General features: G+C 41.4%; 2 protein-coding genes across 3 annotated transcripts in view; one reads left to right on the top strand and one right to left on the bottom strand.

The window, feature by feature from the left end:
* Positions 1–832: 832 nt before the first annotated feature.
* Positions 833–17989, bottom strand: Mdh1 (malate dehydrogenase 1). Its single transcript, XM_059275372.1, has 10 exons — positions 17881–17989; positions 17380–17571; positions 12055–12153; positions 11309–11405; positions 8704–8879; positions 7357–7479; positions 3573–3749; positions 3031–3144; positions 2137–2226; positions 833–1165 (listed from the first exon to the last, which is right to left on the bottom strand). The coding sequence occupies exons 2-10, from the start codon at positions 17380–17382 to the stop codon at positions 1040–1042; spliced, it is 1005 nt and encodes a 334-aa protein (XP_059131355.1). The 5' UTR covers positions 17383–17571; positions 17881–17989; the 3' UTR covers positions 833–1039.
* Wdpcp (WD repeat containing planar cell polarity effector) overlaps positions 17691–18978 on the top strand; it is a 292873-nt gene continuing 291585 nt past the window's right edge. The window contains exon 1 of one of the 2 annotated variants that reach the window (XM_059275369.1): positions 17691–18028. The gene's annotated coding sequence lies outside the window, so the exon portion shown is untranslated. The remainder of the gene's footprint in view (positions 18029–18978) is intronic. The other variant, XM_059275371.1, reaches the window with a different exon arrangement.

Here is an 18978-nt window from a genome sequence, read left to right as displayed (position 1 = left end):
TTTTTGAGACAGTGTTTCTCTGTGTAGCTTTGCGCCTTTCCTGGAACTCACTTTGGAGACCAGGCTGGCCTCGAACTCAGAGAGATCCGCCTGCCTCTGCCTCCCGAGTGCTGGGATTAAAGGCGTGCGCCACCACCGCCCGTGTCAATTTATTGTTAATAAATTTGACACTGAGGAAAGACTGACAGTGTTCATCTGTTTCTGACATAGTGTACTTCCCACACCTTCACTGGTATTGAGCACAAAGATGAAAAGACAACGCATATGCTTTCATGGAAAACAGACTGCCTCAAAACCACTTTTTTTAGTATTATATTTCCAATTTTAAATCACAAACATTAACACTGTGGTATATATTGGCCATGAAATATTAATGATTCCTTATTCTACTATAGAAGAAATTAAGGAAGATAGAATATTACCTGCAGTCTTCTTACAGCTAATTTTAAAATCAAATTATCAGCAAAACATGAACCAACCTTCAAAGATTTAAAAATATATGACTTGTCTAAGTAATGAGATCTTTATAAAATAGATCTGTTGGGCTTTCCATCTGTGTGATGGTTTACTTTATAACACTTTCCATCTTTCTTTTACTGAATTTAAAAAAGTAAAATTACGCTGGGTGGCGGTGGCGGCGGCAGGCGGATCTCTGTGAGTTCGAGGCCAGCCTGGACTACAGAGTGAGTTCCAGGAAAGGCGCAAAGCTACACAGAGAAATCCTGTCTTGAAAAAACAAAAAACAAAAACAAAAGTAAAATTACAATCTGTTGGAGCAAACTGGTTTCCTGAAGATACTAAATATTAGCTAGAAATAGAGGCTGAGACACTATCACTTGAATACACTTTTATTTAGATCAACAGTAACAGCATGATAGACTTTCACAGATCTGAACCATGAAGCTATTTAAACATACTATTTAAAATGTTGCTGTTCACAATTTGAGTATAGCATTATTACTGTTTGGTACTAGGCTCAAAGACGACATTTTGATTCCTCAGCTTTGGGGTATTTATTGACATCAACATGATTGTCTAGTCATGCAGAGGCGAGAAATTCAAAAGCAGTTTCTTTTTCTTCGGCCAGTTCCTTTGCAGTAAGGTCCATCTTCTCACGGGAGAAATCATTAATAGGGAGGCCTTCAACAAACTTCCAGGACTTATTCTGTCAGAGAACAATTGCAAGAGATTCAGTTCAAGTCAAAGTAACCTTTCAGCAGGGGACAGCCTAGCTAGAAATGGTATCTCAAAGCACCTGTTTAAAGTCTAACTCTGAAGAGCCAGTCAAGAGCCAGAGTCCACTTTTTAAATCACACTGGGGATGAAACCCAGCCAGCATCTCCCACATACTAGGCAAGAGCTCTTCCAGAACACATGGCCTAAGCCCAAGTCATAATTATCAATGAACTACAAGCACTCTAGTGTGGGGGAGCAAATGTACCCCATATGAATGAGTATTCATGACATGAGCACCACCATGCCAAGGACCCCAATGCCTCCAACTCAGTGGAATGGCAAGGCCTTCCTCTGGTCCTAGCACTGATATTGACAGTGTATGCAGAAAGTATCAGCCACATCAAACAAGCTTCCTCCTCCTGCATGACTGCTCCCCTACAGAGACCTCCTACTTTAGCAGTCTGCCTCCTGCTTAGCTGTATATGATAGAGGCTCTCAGTTCCTGGGTTACTGCTGGTGTAACTTCATCTGAGTCCCTGACCCACCCAATCCCAGCTTTCTGAACATGTCTGTGATTTCTTCATTCCCTCAGTTCAATCCCAAAGCCATGAATATCACAACACTTGAGTTTAAAACTCACTGAATTTTGAAAGAAACCCACAGAAAGTTACAATGAACTATACCATGATTATAATAAAGAATAATGTTCAGTACTCTATAGGTTTATGAGAAAATAAGATTCTATTTATGGGTACAATGCAGAATTACTGTAATAACAAAGTATCTAGCAGCAAGAGTTGAATCTTGCTTTCCAGACTAGTTTCAGTATTTAATTAATGACTTGCATTAGAAGGAATATCTACTTTAGGGATATATATATATATTTTTTTTTGCATAAATAGATAATATGTATGTGTATGTGTGCACGCGCGCGTGCATTCCTCTTTGATGTCATCCCACCTTGATCACGACAGGGAACGAGTAGAGGAGGTCATCAGGAACACCATAGGAGTTGCCATCAGAGATAACGCCCATTGACACGAACTCTCCCTGAAGAAGATTCACACTATTATGGCTCACAGGGATGGTTTACACAACCAACTAACAAACTACAATGAAAGCAGGCGATTCCTTGACTGCATGCATGACTACAGTCTGAGGAGCACAGCAATGCTGGTTCACACACATCCCCTTACCCACCCTTCCAGATCATGTGGAAAGTGGGTCACAGCTCCACCACTCGTATTTTTTTGAGATTGAACAAAAATTTTTATTTATATGTATGTGTGTGTGTGCATGCACATGTGTGTGCAGGTCCCTTGGAGCTGGAGTTAAAGGTGGTTGAGCTGCCTGACTTGGGTGCTAGGAATGAACTTGGGTCTTCTGCAAGAGAAGCAAGCATTCTTAACTGCTGAGCCATCTCTCTCCAGCCCCAAACACCACCCTTATTTTATAGTTGAGAATCCTATAGCCCAATCCTGGTTTCAAGAATGGCAGCCGGGTGGTGGTGGTGCACGCCTTTCATGCCAGCACTCGGGAGGCCGAGCCAGGCTGATCTCTGTGAGTTTGAGGCCAGCCTGGGCTACAGAGTGAGTTCCAGGAAAGGTGCAAAGCTACACAGAGAAACCCTGTCTCGAAGAACCAAAAAAAGAATGGCTTACCATATATAACTGCCTTTAGCTCCTAACATCCTTTGTGATAAATGTCATGTAATAACACAGCTTAGAAAGGTTAAGGAATATTCCTGGGTTCCCAGGCTCGAGGAAATGAACTGAACTGGCATAATTGCTCTTTTTACACTCTAGCACCAAGGGACAAAACTGGAAGAATGGCTGGTACAAACGAGAACCTCACCTCTGGGGTTCCAAACCAGATGTCTCTGATGTGGTCAGAGATGGCTTTTGCGGCAGACATTGCACTGGACAGTTTCCGAGCCTTGATGACAGCAGCACCACGCTGTTGCACAGTCTGGGTGTGAGCACAGAGAGACAGTGTTATCTGAGCACGACAGCAAATTTCTCATCAGTTCCACATTTACCCTGCAGTGAAAGGTCGCTGCAACCATAGCTTACTGAGTTTCCTCCAGCGTTAATCTTACTTATCCTAATTCAGTTATAAGCACCAGACTTTTTGGATAAAGAAGTAGAAATTCCTACAGAACATGTGACAAACTAAACACAGAGAACAGATCTTGGCATAAACAAAACTAGATGGCTCAGTTCTTTCGACTTGGACAGTAATCTCGACTGTTACACAAGTCAGATCAGGCGATGAGAACTGTCTTTTTGTATGACCTAAAGAACACTAACGGTCTGCAGAGCCGCTGGCCAGACACTCAGCTCAGTAGTGTGGTCTGTCTGTCTCTGACTGACTGCTCAGAGGGCGCAGGCTCTTACCGTGATGAACTCTCCCTTGAGCCAGCTGTCATCTTTCAGGGCTTCATACACACCAACTTCCTTTCCTTGCAACTTCACCTTAGCATGATTGACATCTGGATACTGAGTTGATGAGTGATTTCCCCAGATAATGACATTCTTTACATCATCAGCAGTTACCCCGAGTTTAAGAGCAATCTAGTTCAATTTAAAACAAACACATCAGTTGGACAATTGATTTTTATTGCAGATTCTGACTTGTTTAACAGAGGCTCTTATGTAAAGGAAAAAAGCTTCAGAAACGTTAAGCAAATACAAGCTAAAAACACAGATTTAAAAAAAGGCCAATTTTACTGCTCAGCAATGTCCTAAAGCACTCACTGGTGTCAACAACTATGAACCTGAAGCACTGCAGTGAATAAGAATAAAGAGCAGAGAGCATCCTGTAATTCATGATTAGATTATCACTATAATAAGTTTCTTTGCTCAGGTTATCAGATCCTTAATACATAAATATGAGCTTTATTTTGTTAATGCGTACATGGAAGGCCAACTTACCGATTGACTGTTCAGATACTTTTGGTATATGTATTCTATTTTGGTGAAATTTTTGTTATATATAATATAGAAATTAATTTTCAATTAATCTTAATTAAAGATACTAGTATAAGAAGGGACTCATATTACCAAACTGTGACTGTCCCTATTTTATAGATTTGAGGACTAAAATAAAGGAGGCTCCAGATGTGACTTACGACAGAATGGTCACATTCTGATAAACTGATCAGAAGCTGAAAATAGTCTAAGCTGAGATGCATTTAAGACACAGAACATAATAAACACAGTTTAGCTTGCTTTAAACACATTCAGAACATTTGCACTAGCCTGTAGCTAAGCAAAACAAAATTTGCTCACACAGTTCTATACCACAATTTTGAATACATTTATGAATACTTACACTAATATCTGTACCTTGGGTAAAAGTCCCAAGTGCACTAAGAACTTAAGAGCTCCTGACCCCTTGACTATCAGCTTTAACTACTGCAGGCCCTTAGGTCCTTTACTTCCTTTGTTCATGTGCCTTTGGTCTCTCACTCCTCTGATCTCTTGAGCTAATAGTCCTTTGGGCAACAAAGGACAGATGTTCTGTGCCCAGCAGATGCTGCTTCTGAAAGGCAGTCACGTCAGAACCAGTGAAATGAACACATACAAAGGATAACATTTCTTGCTTCCTTAGGCAAACTTTCGAGTCTGTCATGTAGACCTGCTCAGTTTTTGACTAATTCTCCAATCCTTGTAATTTTCTTCCCCCAACAGCAGAACACTGTCAAATCATCTTGTGCATATGTACATATTGTGTTATACATCCAGCTTTGGGTTTTACATGCACAGCAGAGTTCAGGTGACAGATCAGTCAGTAGGTACCTAAAGCTTTTGAATTTTTGAATAAATACGGAGGACTTGTCACGATTCATTTTTATTTTGGGTTTAATTACTTTTCATTTGGAATAACAACATCTATAAGAGGAAGAAAATGCTTCTTCAGAAGCTTCTGACGGCTCTCACTGTGCCAGACTGACAGAATGAAACCGCCTGGCCAAGGGCTTGTGAGTCAGTGTGTGTGCCAAACGTGATGTACCACGAGAATGTCACTCTTGGTTCATTCATGACTTTTGCCCCAACGAGGGAAACTGTTTCATGCACGGGGACAAAGTGCCATTCTGTGACACTTGTGGAAGCAGAACTGTCCAACCTCTGCTTCTGCTAAGGCGGCTCATGAGGCGGCTTCGGTGTCATCTCACCTCTTCCGACTCTGTAGAACTAAGGTCAGCCCACATCTAAGATGCAGCAAACTTCGCTTATACCTGTCCTCCAGTCGGATCCCATCCCTTCCGGCCACCACACTGCCTACAGCCCAAAGCATCTCACTGAATAACTGCCTATGTTAACTGGGATGTTGAAGAATATTTATGGGATGAGTCAACTTTAGGCTATATATCTCTTAATAATAAAAACAATAATAGCAGCAATTTTTACTGTGTTTTTATTATGTAATAGCATGGTAAGGGCTAGTAAGATGTATTTAGTTCACTTAGTACTGCTGTCTAGAACATATACAGGGGTTAGTTTATATCCAGGTAAATCTAGAAGCTCCATCATTACTTAGCTCTGTGACTTTGGGCAGGCTCCCTGATCTCTTTGGGTCTCATGTTTCTTATCTATAAAACAAGTGCAATAAATGCCTTGTACAGTCACCATGAGAATCAAAAGCTACCTAAAGCATCAATCTTGTAGTAAAGTTAACACATGGAAATTATTTTATCTTTTTTTTTTCCCCTGGAGCTGAGGACCGAACCCAGGGCCTTGCGTTGGACAAGCGCTCTACCACTGAGCTAAATCCCCAACCCGTATTTTATCTTTTATTGGATATTCCAGAGCTGAAAGAGTCAACTCTCAGTGTAAGACAGTGGTTTTTTATTTTCTAACTTTAAACTCATATAATTTCCTGTTTTAAAAAAAGTTTTCTTCAAGCTAACATAATAAATAGCACAACTCCCATAGACCTATACAGAAGCCACGCTCTGTGGCTGAAGGATGGACACACAGTGCCAGAGAAAAGGAAAGAGTGCTGTGTCTGAGAACTCCAGAACAGAGAAGGCTGCAGAAGCTAGCCTGAATGAGCGCCTTAGCTCCCAGTGTTCTGAAGAGCTACTGACCTCCTAGTCACCGATGCCTTCACGTCTTTATCTAAGTCTCCTGGAAGGAATACTTTGATAATATTAATAATTATGTAAAATATTTTAAAAGATTAAAATTGAGCATTAAAATCTAATTTTGATTGCTCAGCTACAGAGAAAAATGAGTATAAACACCACTCAAGTCTTTTGTTCTATAAGCTTCACATATGACATGATTAAACTATGTGCTGTGTGTTATTTCATTTGTAACTTTTTTTTGTTTTTATTTATTTACTTTGTTTTTTCATTCTAACCAAAGTTTCCTCCCCTTCCTCCCACGGATATCAGCCAGCCATGGTATATCAAGTTGCAGTGAGCCTAGGCACCTCCTCTTCTGTTAAGGCAATCTGGTAGGAGGAAAGGGTCCCCAAAGCAGGCGACAGAGTAAGAGAACACCTGCTTTTACTGTTAGGAGTCTCCTAAGAAGATCAAGTTACACAACTGTCACATATATGCAGAATGCCTAGGTCAGTCCCAAGCAGGCTCCCTGGTTGTCCGTTCAGTCTCTGTGAGCCCCTATGAACCCAGGTTAGTTGGGTCTGTGGGCTTTCTTGTGGTGCCCTTTACTCCACTGGCTTCTATAATCCTTCCTCCTCCTCTTCCACAGGATTCCCCGAGCTCTGCCTAGTGTTTGGCTGTGGGTCTCTGCATCTGTTTCCATCAGTTGCTGGGTGAAGCTTCTCTGATTACAGTTGGGCTAGGCACCAACTAGTTCTCACTGGTGTGGACTGCTTTGTAACTAATTTTTAACTACTATAACAAGGCAACATTAGCAACTGTGTTGAATTATAATTGGTATACACACACACACACACACACACACACACACACACACACACACACACACAGGTTCACAATTGGTTACTTGAAGATAAAACTAAGGAGGCAGGCCAGCCCCTGGCCTTTAGAGAATAGATCCAAAGACTCTTTAACTTTTAATTTAAACAAAGGAATAGTTTCCTGCTCAACAAAAACAACAAACACACAAACCAAAATTTAATTATTTTAAAAAAGAAAAAAGTTTTACAGCCTAAATCTTTAAGTTTTAAAAGCCAAAATCTTCTTACCTGAGATTTTGCTCGGTTGTGGTCCAAGCGAGTCAGGCAACTGAAGTTCTCCTTGGGGATGGACGGGGCTGCCTTGGAGGCCGTCAGGCAGTTTGTGTTGGCTGGGTTCCCCACGACAATGACCTAGGTGGGTAGGAGGCACAAAGACACACAGACCACACACCTGTCTTAGAACTGGACTAAACATGTCAAACAGGTACCTTTTTAAAATCAGATTTCTATGACATACAAGTCAGTTTCCAGCTGGCAGTATTCACAACCCAAGGGACACATCTTTATGTTTTACTATGGAGACAGATCATCTATTTACCACAAAAAGCAAGAAATCTAAAGCTTCATCTTAGAGTTTGAGTCATTCATAAAATTTTTTTTGAAAGTTTTTTTTAGGAAATCAATTTTTCTTAAGTGTTTCTTAAACTGGTCTAATCCTAAGAATTACCTGGGCTATTTGCTAAAATACAAATTGTCTTCACAACTCCTCTAAATCTAATGAGTCAAATATACACACACATCTTTTTTGCCCTGTGAGCACCAACTGCCTCTGGGTGTCCCAGTGTGTGAATATTTCCCCCAACAAAGACTTTTTTGCAGGGGTAGAATCACCATGTAAACAGAACCACAAATCCCAAGCAGCCCAGGTTTTACCAGTCTGAATATCTCTGTAATCTTTTACCAAGAGACCTGTGTGTTCCTAATAGTTCTTATTTTTTGTTAATGATTAGCAAAGATAACTATTTAAAATGAAATCTACAGAAAGCAAAAATGTAGACAACTATGAAGTATTATAAATAGGTCACTCGTAAAGAGTGGTTTTGGAGCTGGAAGGTGGTGGAGCTTGCCTTTAATCCCAGCACTCAGGAGGCAGAGGCAGGTGGATCTCTGTGAGTTCAATGCCAGTCTGGTCTACAAAGCGAGTTCCAGGATAGCCAGGGCTGTTAAATAGAAAAACCACCTTGAAAAACAAAACAAAAACTCAAAAGAGTGGTTTTGAAATATTAAGACAAATTTAGAATGAATATAAACAGCTACAGAGAAGAGGGAGTCATGCCAACTCGTTTAAGAGACAGACTGTAACAATTCTGTCTGAAGAATATGAACACTCAGAAGCTGCGTCTCCTGTGACTGAGAACAAAGGCATTTAGCAGCCATCTTCCAAAATACACAGATGAATCGGAAGTTCTCAACAAGTTCCCTCTAGCAAAGTCACAAGAAGGCTGCCATGTCTGAACCTAGCAACCTTTGTAAGAACTGGAAACAAAATCAAGCAATTCTCCTGGCATTTAAACATCAAAGCAGAAGTTTGAAAATGCAAATAAGAAAGAGACTGTCAAATATGCTGCCAGTCACCTTTACTGATTTCTTCGCATACTTCTCCAGGGCACTGCCCTGGGCTTTGAAGATTTTCACATTGGCTTTCAGGAGGTCTTTCCTTTCCATGCCTTCTCTTCTTGGCATGGAGCCCACAAGGACAGCCACATCCAGGTCTTTGAAGGCAACCTCTTCTTTGTCTGTTGCAATGATATCTGTGGACAAGGCAAAAGTACACAGAGCTACTTAAGGCCAAGTTTCCCTTTTCATACTGAATCTACTTATTCATTTAAACTGTGGTAAATGTTTATTTTTATAGTTCACAGTGATATACTTTTCAGATGCCTAAAAAAAAAAAGATAATACATTCATTTAACACCCCTAAGAACACAGGAGTGTTGTGGAATATTATTTTAAGGTGTGTTACATTTGTTTATGGTGTGGAACATTTGCTTTAATAATGCAAAGATGTGTTGCATTCTTTTATGTTGCATTTGTTTAACTCTGTGAAGCTGTGTTACTGTGTTTGTCTAAAACACCTGATGGTCTAATAAAGAGCTGAACGGCCAATAGTGAGACAGGAGAAGGACAGTCAGGGCTGCCAGGCAGAAAGAATAAATAAAAGGAGAAACCTGGGAGGAAAAGAAGTTCAAGAGCTGAGAGATGGCTAGGCAGTTGCGAGTACTGACTGCTCTTCCAGAGGTCCTGGGTTCAAATCCCAGCACCCACATGGCAGCTCACAATTATCTGTAACACCAGTTCCAGGGACTCAACACCCTTACACAGACATGGATTTAGGCAAAATACCAATACACATAAATAAAAATAAATAATAAAAAAAAAGTTCAAGGAGAGAGAAAAGAAGGGGCCAGCCACCCAGCTATACATCTAGCCATGGAGTAAGAGTGAAAGTAAGATATATAGAAGCTAAAAAAAAAAAAAAAAAAAAAAAGAAAGGAAAAGCCCAGAGGCAAAAGATAAATGGGATAATTTAAGAAAAGCTGGCAAGAAACAAGCCAAGCTAAGGCCGGGCATTTGTAAGTATTAATAAGCCTCCCTCTATGTGTCATTTATTTGGGAGCTGGGTAGAGGCCCCCCCAAAGGACCAAAGAACAAAAGAGTAGAAAAAATAATCAACAACACAGGAGAAAGTCAATAATTATTTTGTATTTCTTACATCAATAACTACCAAATTAAAATAGCTCTATAGCTTTTATCTTTTACATAATTATGTATGATTATGTTACATGATTATGTCTTTGGAAATAACATTTTTTTTCATTTATTACCATAGATAGTACAAAGAGAAACCAATTCACCTAGTCTTTAGATTTTAATTACTTTGAGGTTTAAGATACCAGGTACAGCCGGGCGGTGGTGGCGCACGCCTTCGATCCCAGCACTCGGGAGGCAGAGCCAGGCAGATCTGTGAGTTCAAGGCCAGCCTGGGCTACAGAGTGAGTTCCAGGGCAGGCACAAAGCTACACAGAGAAGCCCTGTCTTGAAAAACCAAAAAAAAAAAAAAAAAAAAGATACCAAGTACAAATTGAAAAATAATGTTTACTAGGGCATAATGTACCAGGGATAATGCTAAGGATTGTATTCTACCAAATGTTATCTTCACATTTCACAGATGAAGAACTAAGGCATAAGAAATTGATAAGATAGGGAGGTCAGTCCAGAGTTCAACTGGACAAACACATATACCTTGTGTTTTTGATCAAGGAACATGCAGCGTTGCTTTCCTTTGAGCGTATTACAAAGGCCATGGCCGAGAGTCAGCATTTCTATATGTAAGTCTCAGGCTAGTAAGCACATCAGTCAGGTTGCTGAGTCCCCAAATAGAGGAACATCAGAAGAAAAAAAAGTACCCATCCTTTGTCAAACTGTCCCTTTCTGGCCACATCATAGCAGCCTGAGGACACTGGGTCCATTAAAGACAGCAGAGGAACCAGCAGAAAAGGGAAATGGAAATGGAAATGGAAAATGCCAAGAGGAAGCCGACATGAAATGGCTGTGGGTAAGGGGAGGGCCTAGCGCAATCAGGTATTCCTTTAGACTAAAGCTCAGAGCCACACAACCAAATGATCTGCACAGGAGAGTCTCTCGTCTAGGAAATGTCTGACTAGACAGAGATCATGTTTTCCTTCAACGTGCACAACACTAAGGACAATTTACCCGTCTCAACCCAGTGCTTGGCAGATGAAAGGGGACATATATGAGGGACCAGCATATATGAATGCCTAGGCAGCACATAGCCTTGGAGAACATGCTGTGGAATGGAAATTTTTCTGTTACACGATGCTACTATTACTTCTAAGTAGACTTCAAGTAATAGCACAATGCAAACAACCTGGTGGGATAATTCTTGAGCATATTATATCTAATTATAAATTATTGTTATAAATATATGTAGATGTGAGAAAAAACAAGCCCTTGACTTGCCACTAATTGTTTCTTGCTTTTGCACTTATTTATTATTGGTATTCATGTTTAAAAAGTAGTGTAGTTCAAAAAAACAACAACAAAAAATACTTTTGTGAAACAATTTCTAATTGACAATCTTTAATAAGAATCTAAAAACTTCACCTTTGGTAAGATACAAAGTGCCATGTAATCTGTGTTCTCTGACTTCCCTACTGACCTTTCAGAAGGGGAAGAGCACAGTCTTGCAGTTCCATCAGGACACCATCCAGAACAGCCATCATGGGGGTGATATCCAGCAGCACAAGAATGATGGGCTGCCAAAGAGCAAGGACAGCAGGTCGGTGGAGTGGGCGGCACTCACTCTCAAAGTCCCGCCCCAGCTCTGTCTGGATATACTTAGCTTCCACTAATCAGTCATAATTACGGAAGGGAGAAGCCACAGCTTGCTTTTACTAGTGGTTGTAGGTATGATTTCATTTTAGATAGCTAACAATAACTACAATATCTGACATGAAGGGAAAATTCAACTATCTGTAGGTCAAGAGAAAGAATCAATACTTTAGAAAAGGATTTTAGTGTACAGAAAACAGACTTGCTAGAATTGGGGTTGCCTGTTTCCTGTGGGGGTAGACTTCTCAGGTGATTATCTGGGTTCAAAACAGCATCGCTGGAAAGAAAGGACAGATTCAACAACTTTCTCACAGGACTCCCCTTCTCCCAGTCACTCTCATCAGTGACACACTGTTACCTGCTGGTTGCACTAAGCTAAGTTGAAGAACTCTGATTTCAAGTATGGTCAGTCCTGCAGAGTAGCCTATAAACATCTTACTAGCTTCTACTAATAGCAAAGGACTTATTACAGTTATTGAGACTGCCTCTTCATTCACCATTTGCAACTAGATACAGAACCTGATTAAGAACATTCTTTTACTACAATGCCAAGGTTTATAGACATGCGCCTACCTGGTCTTTACCAAAGACAGATCCATTTCCAATACTGTACAACAGTGAATATGCAATCTGACCAGCTGCTCCAGTCACAAGGACTCTGATTGGTTCAGACTGTAATGAAAAAGAGCCAGTCACAGCTTATTAAAGTGTTAGTTTAATAAGGCAAAACATGCTTTAAAAGGGAGTATGAGACCTGCAAGTCTCTTCCTAGCTTAGTAGAAAGCTAACCTCTAGGCTTGTTTTCAGGAAAGACAGAATGGACAAATGAACTATGCAACTTACCAAGTGTGCCCTTCGTCGGCACACTTATGAAGCATTAACTTTTACTCAACAGAAGCAAAAACCACAAAACTGAATTTACTTACGCAACTGTGTCCATCTTTGGGGGACATTTTGCCAAAAACTAGGCCCACAAGGTCATATCCATATTATGAGATGATATAAACCCAGGCAGGTCAGAGGAGCCTCAAAGATCTTTATCATGCAAATCCTGACTCCCACCTCATCAGAATCCTGCACACTAGGAAAAGGTGTAGCAGTGACTAAAACCTTTCCCTTTAAACCAAAAAGGTTTAATGAAACAATTCTGCTTTGACTTAACTACCCAAAGAGCAAAAACAACCCTGCATTTACTTAGAAGCAGGGTCTCCCTATGTAGATCAGGCTAGCCTAAAACTCACAGTGATCCACCTGCCTCTACCCCCGAGTGCTGACATTAAAGGTGTGCATTACAATGCTCAGTGTTAAGCCTTTATTTTAAAAGTTATATTTGTTTAAAATATATGAGATGGGAGTATACGCGACACAGCATGCTGTGATGGTTGGATTTTTTCCTTCCCTTGTGTGGGTCTTGGGGATTGAACTCAGGCTGTAAGACCTGGCAGCAGATTCCCTTTACCCACTGAGCCATCTTGCTGGTCCAAGCCTTTAATTTTTTTTTTCAAGTAGAAAATTATTAACATCTGGAATATAATAAATTTTAGTATTAAATATTGTACTAAATCAGCAATAGCTGACAATCTGATTCCAAGGGAAAAGTATCTTTTAAAAGGAGGAAGAGAAACCATAGAAAAAGTATAATAGTTATATAATAGGAAAAAAGCAGCTTTACAGTCTAAGAGACTCTGAATAAAAGAAGACACACAGACAAAAATAACAACTGTATTCAAAATGAGGGCTGAGTACTGGAAAAAGTTTAAATTAAGCTCAGTGAATTTATAGGCTAGGATGAAGAGAAAGTGTCCCTTCCCTGACGATGCTGGGCACTGTGCTTGCACTCTGTGTCACCCTGGTCCCTCCCTGCATGAAGAAATGACCCGCTAAATTGACGGGCATAGAAACACTTCATCTCTCTTTTTTTAGAACGGTCTCTTCTAGGTGAGTCATCCGTCTGAGACTGGAAGATGGGTGGCCTGAAGTCAGCAGCACTCAGTGACTTGGTCCCCACAGACGGCAAAAAAGAAAATTCAGGAAATAAGTATTAATTGTTACAAAGAAATAAATTTGACCATAGTAGATTTTACTTGCAATTCTTCCTCAAAAACATGCCCAGGATAGGAGTAGGAAAATATATCAAAGATAAAACCTCAGAAAGCTATGGAGAAAAATTCTCCTTGATCTCTGGATCTCTCCCCTGTTTCCGTATCTCTAGATATATTAAACTTAATATCTACATAAACCAATTTCAATAAAAATATATACCTATATTAATAAATATGTACTTAATAAAACATGTATCTATGTCCAAAATAAACTCTATGTATGAATAGCACTCATTATCCTATATGGTTACTTTCTGCTATACACAGCTTTACGATATATGTTCTAATATATCATTATTAGGAGCCAATACTATTATAGACCTGTATATATATTTCATCTTGTCATCTTTCCTTTTGAAGTTGAGAAATGAGAAGGGAGAAGCTGTTTCCCTCTTCTGGGAGCTTTGCCTATTTCATCTTCCTGAATTCAATCCACTGCTATATCTCAACTGATAGATAAAAACAGGTGCACAGCTAGAACTCAAGTACTTGCTTAAGAAATAGCTGGATCATGTAAATAAAGACTGAAATGTACACAATTGGAAGCAAATTGAATGTACTTTAAAAAAATGAAGATACTTTATACATGTACACGTGTATTGAGAAGACTGGAAACTGAGGGGCCATATTTCAGCTGTACTAAGGAAAACTATGTCACAATTTTGAAATATTTTTATTACATTTATTTGAGTGTGTCGGTGGGAGAACACCATGGACATTGCCTCTGAGATTCCTACATCCTGCAGTTATATATTTCCATGTCTGTCACTCAGCTAGACTGTGATGTTCCCTTGAGAGCAATTTGCCTTTGATTAAAATTTGCACTCTTCATACAGGTTTCAACATATATTTACTGAATGAATAATGTAAAGGTAAAGCTTAAGGGTAAGCATAAAGAAAAGATAAAACAAAAACAAAACCACACTGATATCTAGGCATGGTGGCACATGCCTGCAATCCTAGGGCTGGGAGGTGAACATGAAGGTCAGGAGTTCCAAGAGGCCAGCATGGGTTACATGAAACCCTGTTTCAAAAACAAACAACCAAAGATCATCAGCCCCTTCAAGATCATCACCACCAACCCCCACAAAAGATCACCACCACCAACCCCATCCCAAAAGATCATCACCACCAACCTCATCCCAAATTTGATTTGAACAGCATAAAGCAAACTGGGATAAGAAATGAGGGGGAGCTGGAAGGTGGTGGTGCATGCCTTTAAACCCGGTACCAGGGAGGGGGCTAGCCTAGTCTACAGAGAGAGAGAGAGTTCTAGAATAGCCAAGGCTACACATAAAAACTCTGTCTTGAAAACAAACAAAAACAAAGCAACCCTCCCCCCAAAAACAAAAAAACAAAGCAAAAAAAAAAAAAAAAAAAGAAAGAAAGAAAAAAGAAAAAGAAGGGAGAATGTGCCAATCACATCTATAAAGTTTAACCTTCCAAAAATTCTAGCTGATGGTTAGAACGGAGTAATGTAGCCATTTTTCAAAAATGAGTTCCCAGTATCACAGTCTGTAGTGAAGAGGCTGTGGCCAACTAATCAACAGTTAATTCTACTCCAGCAGGTTCCCTCTGTGTCTGAGCCATTCCATCATAAGGGCTGTCTTAGTATCTGCATGATGATGATGTAGGCAAAGGAAACCATCAGTTTGGTTCTTAGCGCTCTCCTGAGATACTGCAGTTGGAAAGTTGGGTAGGAGAGTCCTACTGACTTCCCACAATGCAACAGTACCAATGCAGGTTACTATTCTTTGCTCAGATATCTGGGCATTCTGCCAAAATCCAAAAAGGAATGGCTTCTCTTTTGGCAGGGCATTAATGACCTTCCTGAGGATATAGGCTGTCTTAAAAATGTGCTATTTAGTTGAAAAGCTTTAATTGTAGTTTTCCCCTTTGTTATTCCACAGAACAGCATTCCTTTTTTACTTTCTAGTTTACTGCAATACAAAAGAGAAGTGGTGTCATTCCCATCCCCCAGGTACTCTTAGGTCACTCCCTTATGGACAATGGCAAAGAGTTCATTTAAAAAATGCTTTTGATTGGCTTACAAAAAGACAGCTCTTTTCTTTCTGAGACAGAGTCTCCCTATGTAGCCCTGGCTGGCTGGAACTTGGTACATAGATCAGGCTGGTTTTGAAATCATAGAGCTCCGTGTGTCTCTGCCTCCCAAGAGATGCAATTTAAGGCATGCACCATCACACTGAGCAGAACTGACAGCTCTTTTCTAAATCAGTAATTTGCTCACATACTCTTGCCAGGACACAAGAAGGTTCTGAATCATGTGAGACTGCAACCTGACAGAACTCTTCTACCTGGACTATGCCATCTGGCACAGATGTGACCTTCTAGGGGTGAGGCTGGTTCTGTCTACTCTATAGGGAACGCATCAGGGGCCCTGGATCTCCATGACCTTGGGAAATCAATGACCTTGCCAGGCTGTTTTAAGATTAGATGAAATAATTTCCAAATCCCCTTTAAACTTCAGAATTCCAATATTCTGAAAGATGAGGAATAAAGCTATTAGATATTACACGCTGGCATTATGGGTTTATATTTTAACGAGTAACTTCAGCTACTGAAATTACAGAATGACTTGCTAAATGTGTGATACAGTCAAGGTAAAATGGGAAGAAGAGACCCAAATCTTGTGACCTTGAGAAATTCATATTCTGGGTCTCAAGAACTAAGTTTTAGTATTTTAATTGGGGCTTTGGTTAAGATGATTTTTTAAAGGTTTTCATCTAGATCTAAAATTCTAAAGTCTGAAGTTCTTGGGTAACCACCCCCATTTTATGACTAAAATCACTACAGTAGAAACCACTTAAGCCATAATTTAAATAACTACTTATGTGCCAAAATAACATTTACTGGGAATTAGTAGTTGTCCCTTTGGGGTCTCTTATAGAGATTGAGGGAGTTTTTGTCCCTGCTTTGAAACATGTCTTTTCGGGTTCTGTGAAATTTCCAATTCATCCAAATATTTTCTCATACTCCCCATCTTGAGATTAAAGGAGAAAAAGTATTTTCAAAATATAAATTCTAAAGTACTGTAGCAATTTCCAGTCTGGTGATAAATGTCACCTTCAAAGAGCACGCAGATTATTCCTACGTCAGAGTTCCTTCACCCCCCCCTCCCCCCCCCCCCCCAGCTGGGACAAGACAGGAAGATCCAGCGATCTAGAGCTTTCAACAAGATGGTTGCGCTACATTTGCAAGTAGGTATGCTGCAATACGTGACAGAATAGTAAAGAATATCCACACTAATTGTTTGACTAGCGATGCTAACGAGCTCTGGCATTACATAAGAAGATCAAGAATAGGTTTTCAGTAACATTTTTTTTTCCCCTTGAAATTAGATATGGCAGAAACATGTTTCCTGAAAACTGGGATCATAACCTGGAGCGCTACCTACCTCAACATCACAGGCCTACTCCTTCCAAGAGCTTAAGTGACAAAATAGAGGTTAGGACCCAATTCTTTCCCTCCCATCAAATCTCATCCCCGTCAAATCCTCAAACGTCCTTCGGAGAAAATTTTGTCCCTCAGCCATGCGTCAGGATCGAAACACGTCTCTCCAAGGACAACGACTTCTCTAGAGTCCTTTTAAGAACTCCCTGATAGATGCAACCTCCCTTCCAATTACTGGGTTACTGCGACAGTCTGCGAGGATGAGTCGGGTTTTGCAAACCGCGCGAAGGACAGCGCCTGGCATTACTGCTTCTCCAAAGCGCGTCAAGCGCAGGATGAAGCCGAGAGGCCGGAGCTGCTGCAGGATCCAGGAGCCCATACTCACCATTATTGAGAATTGCGTGGACGATTTGTGCACCTGCAAAGGCGGTCTCCAGGAGTCAGGTCACCTCTACCGCGGAACCGACTGTGGGAGTGAGCGCTGAGCTCGCCAGGAAAGGTTCGGCTGGATCTCTCCCGCACTTTCTGGGAAGTGTAGTTCATCCGGCGGGTCTCTGGCACCCATCTCCGTGTATTCCTGACAGTGAGAAACTACAGTTCCCGAAAGGCCCTCCTTTCTGCTCGCTTCGCGGACTGCAAAGTAGTCCCCGGGGCTGAGCCTCTGTGATTGGAGGACGTCCGTGAGCGGAGGGTTTGTGCTGAGGTTGAAACGCCTGACTGACGGGGCTCAGCAATTGGCGGGAGGGGAGGCGTTAACTCGAGGGAGGAGAAACGACCCCTGAGCGACAGCAGCCGCCGCGCCACCGAGGCTCTATCCTCCCCCAAGGCTAAACGAGGGAGGCTGAGACCTTACGTTGCGTAAAGGCCGCTCGACCCGGAAACAAACCTTTTAAAAACCCACTCTCTCAGGGGCGGGAGGAATCGACGCGTCCGGAAGAGCGGACAGCTTCACCGTTGCTAGGCGACAAGTCAGGCGCACCTGAGCGCTCTCGGGACCAAGACCCAGTGGAGCTGCGTCCCCACTCTGGAGGCAGGTGAGCTCGGCCCTGAGGGGTTTTCTCTTCATTTTGGATCCCGAACAGGGTGCGGCGCTGTCGCACGTTGCCTGAACCCGGGTCGGACCTAGCGGGCGGGTGTGGGCGACCTCCCGGGTCCCTTGTTAGTGTCGGGAGCGCGTGGATGCCACAGTGTTCACGAGAGAGGAGTGCTCTGCACCAGTGAGACTTTTCCAAAGTAAAGCCAGAAAGATTTGTTTGTGGAGTGAGCCCCTTCCTTATAGGAGCTTGTGGGACACGGATCTAACTTTCTCTGCCTTCCGTGAACATTGACACTTTTCACTCGTTCTCTTTTTGGAAACTGGTTGCGTTTTAAAACATCTTCATAAAGTTATGCCAAACTCGTATTTCCACGGGAGGCTGGGGGACACTGGTTGTTACAGGCAGAATGTCAGCGGCTAAAACAACGGAGGAGACTTTCAGTTAAAATGAAGGTTGCTAAGGGAACTGCTGTATCCTCCAATTTGTTTTGTGTGAATATTCCGAAAGACGTGGTGCTTTGGAGCGGATCAATGCATATGCTATTGGTCTAACTTCAGGATTTTCTGTCACTAGTAAGTGAATGCTGAGAGGCTTGACTTTTGTTTTTTTTGGAAGACTTACTATTTGGAGAAAGAAATATAATGCCTTAGAGTCTGTCTTAGAGTTTCTGTTTCTGCAATGAAACATCATGACCAAAAGCATGTGGAGGGAGGAAAAGGTTTATTAGACTTCCACTTCCACGCTGTAGTCCATCACTGAAGGAAGTCAGGATAGGAACTCAAACAGGGCAGGAACCTGGAGGTTATGACCTGATGCAGAGGCCACAGAGGGATACTGCTTACTGACTTGCTCCTCCTGGCTTGCTCAGTCTGATTTCTTATAGAACTGCCCCCCCCCACTACCAGCCCAGAGATGGCCCCACCCACAAGGGGCTCGGCCCTCCCCCA

This window comes from Peromyscus eremicus, chromosome 10 (genome assembly GCF_949786415.1).
Source record: "Peromyscus eremicus chromosome 10, PerEre_H2_v1, whole genome shotgun sequence".
Lineage (NCBI taxonomy): Eukaryota > Metazoa > Chordata > Mammalia > Rodentia > Cricetidae > Peromyscus > Peromyscus eremicus.
This window is presented reverse-complemented; position numbering and strand designations above follow the sequence as displayed.

Coding starts and splice junctions, on each gene's coding strand:
- Mdh1 (XM_059275372.1), bottom strand. Junction 11,406..12,054: donor CTGTCTTTGGTAAAGACCAG/GTAGGCGCATGT, acceptor GCTCTTTGGCAG/CCCATCATTCTTGTGCTGCT. Junction 3,145..3,572: donor TCAAGGGAGAGTTCATCACG/GTAAGAGCCTGC, acceptor GCTCACACCCAG/ACTGTGCAACAGCGTGGTGC.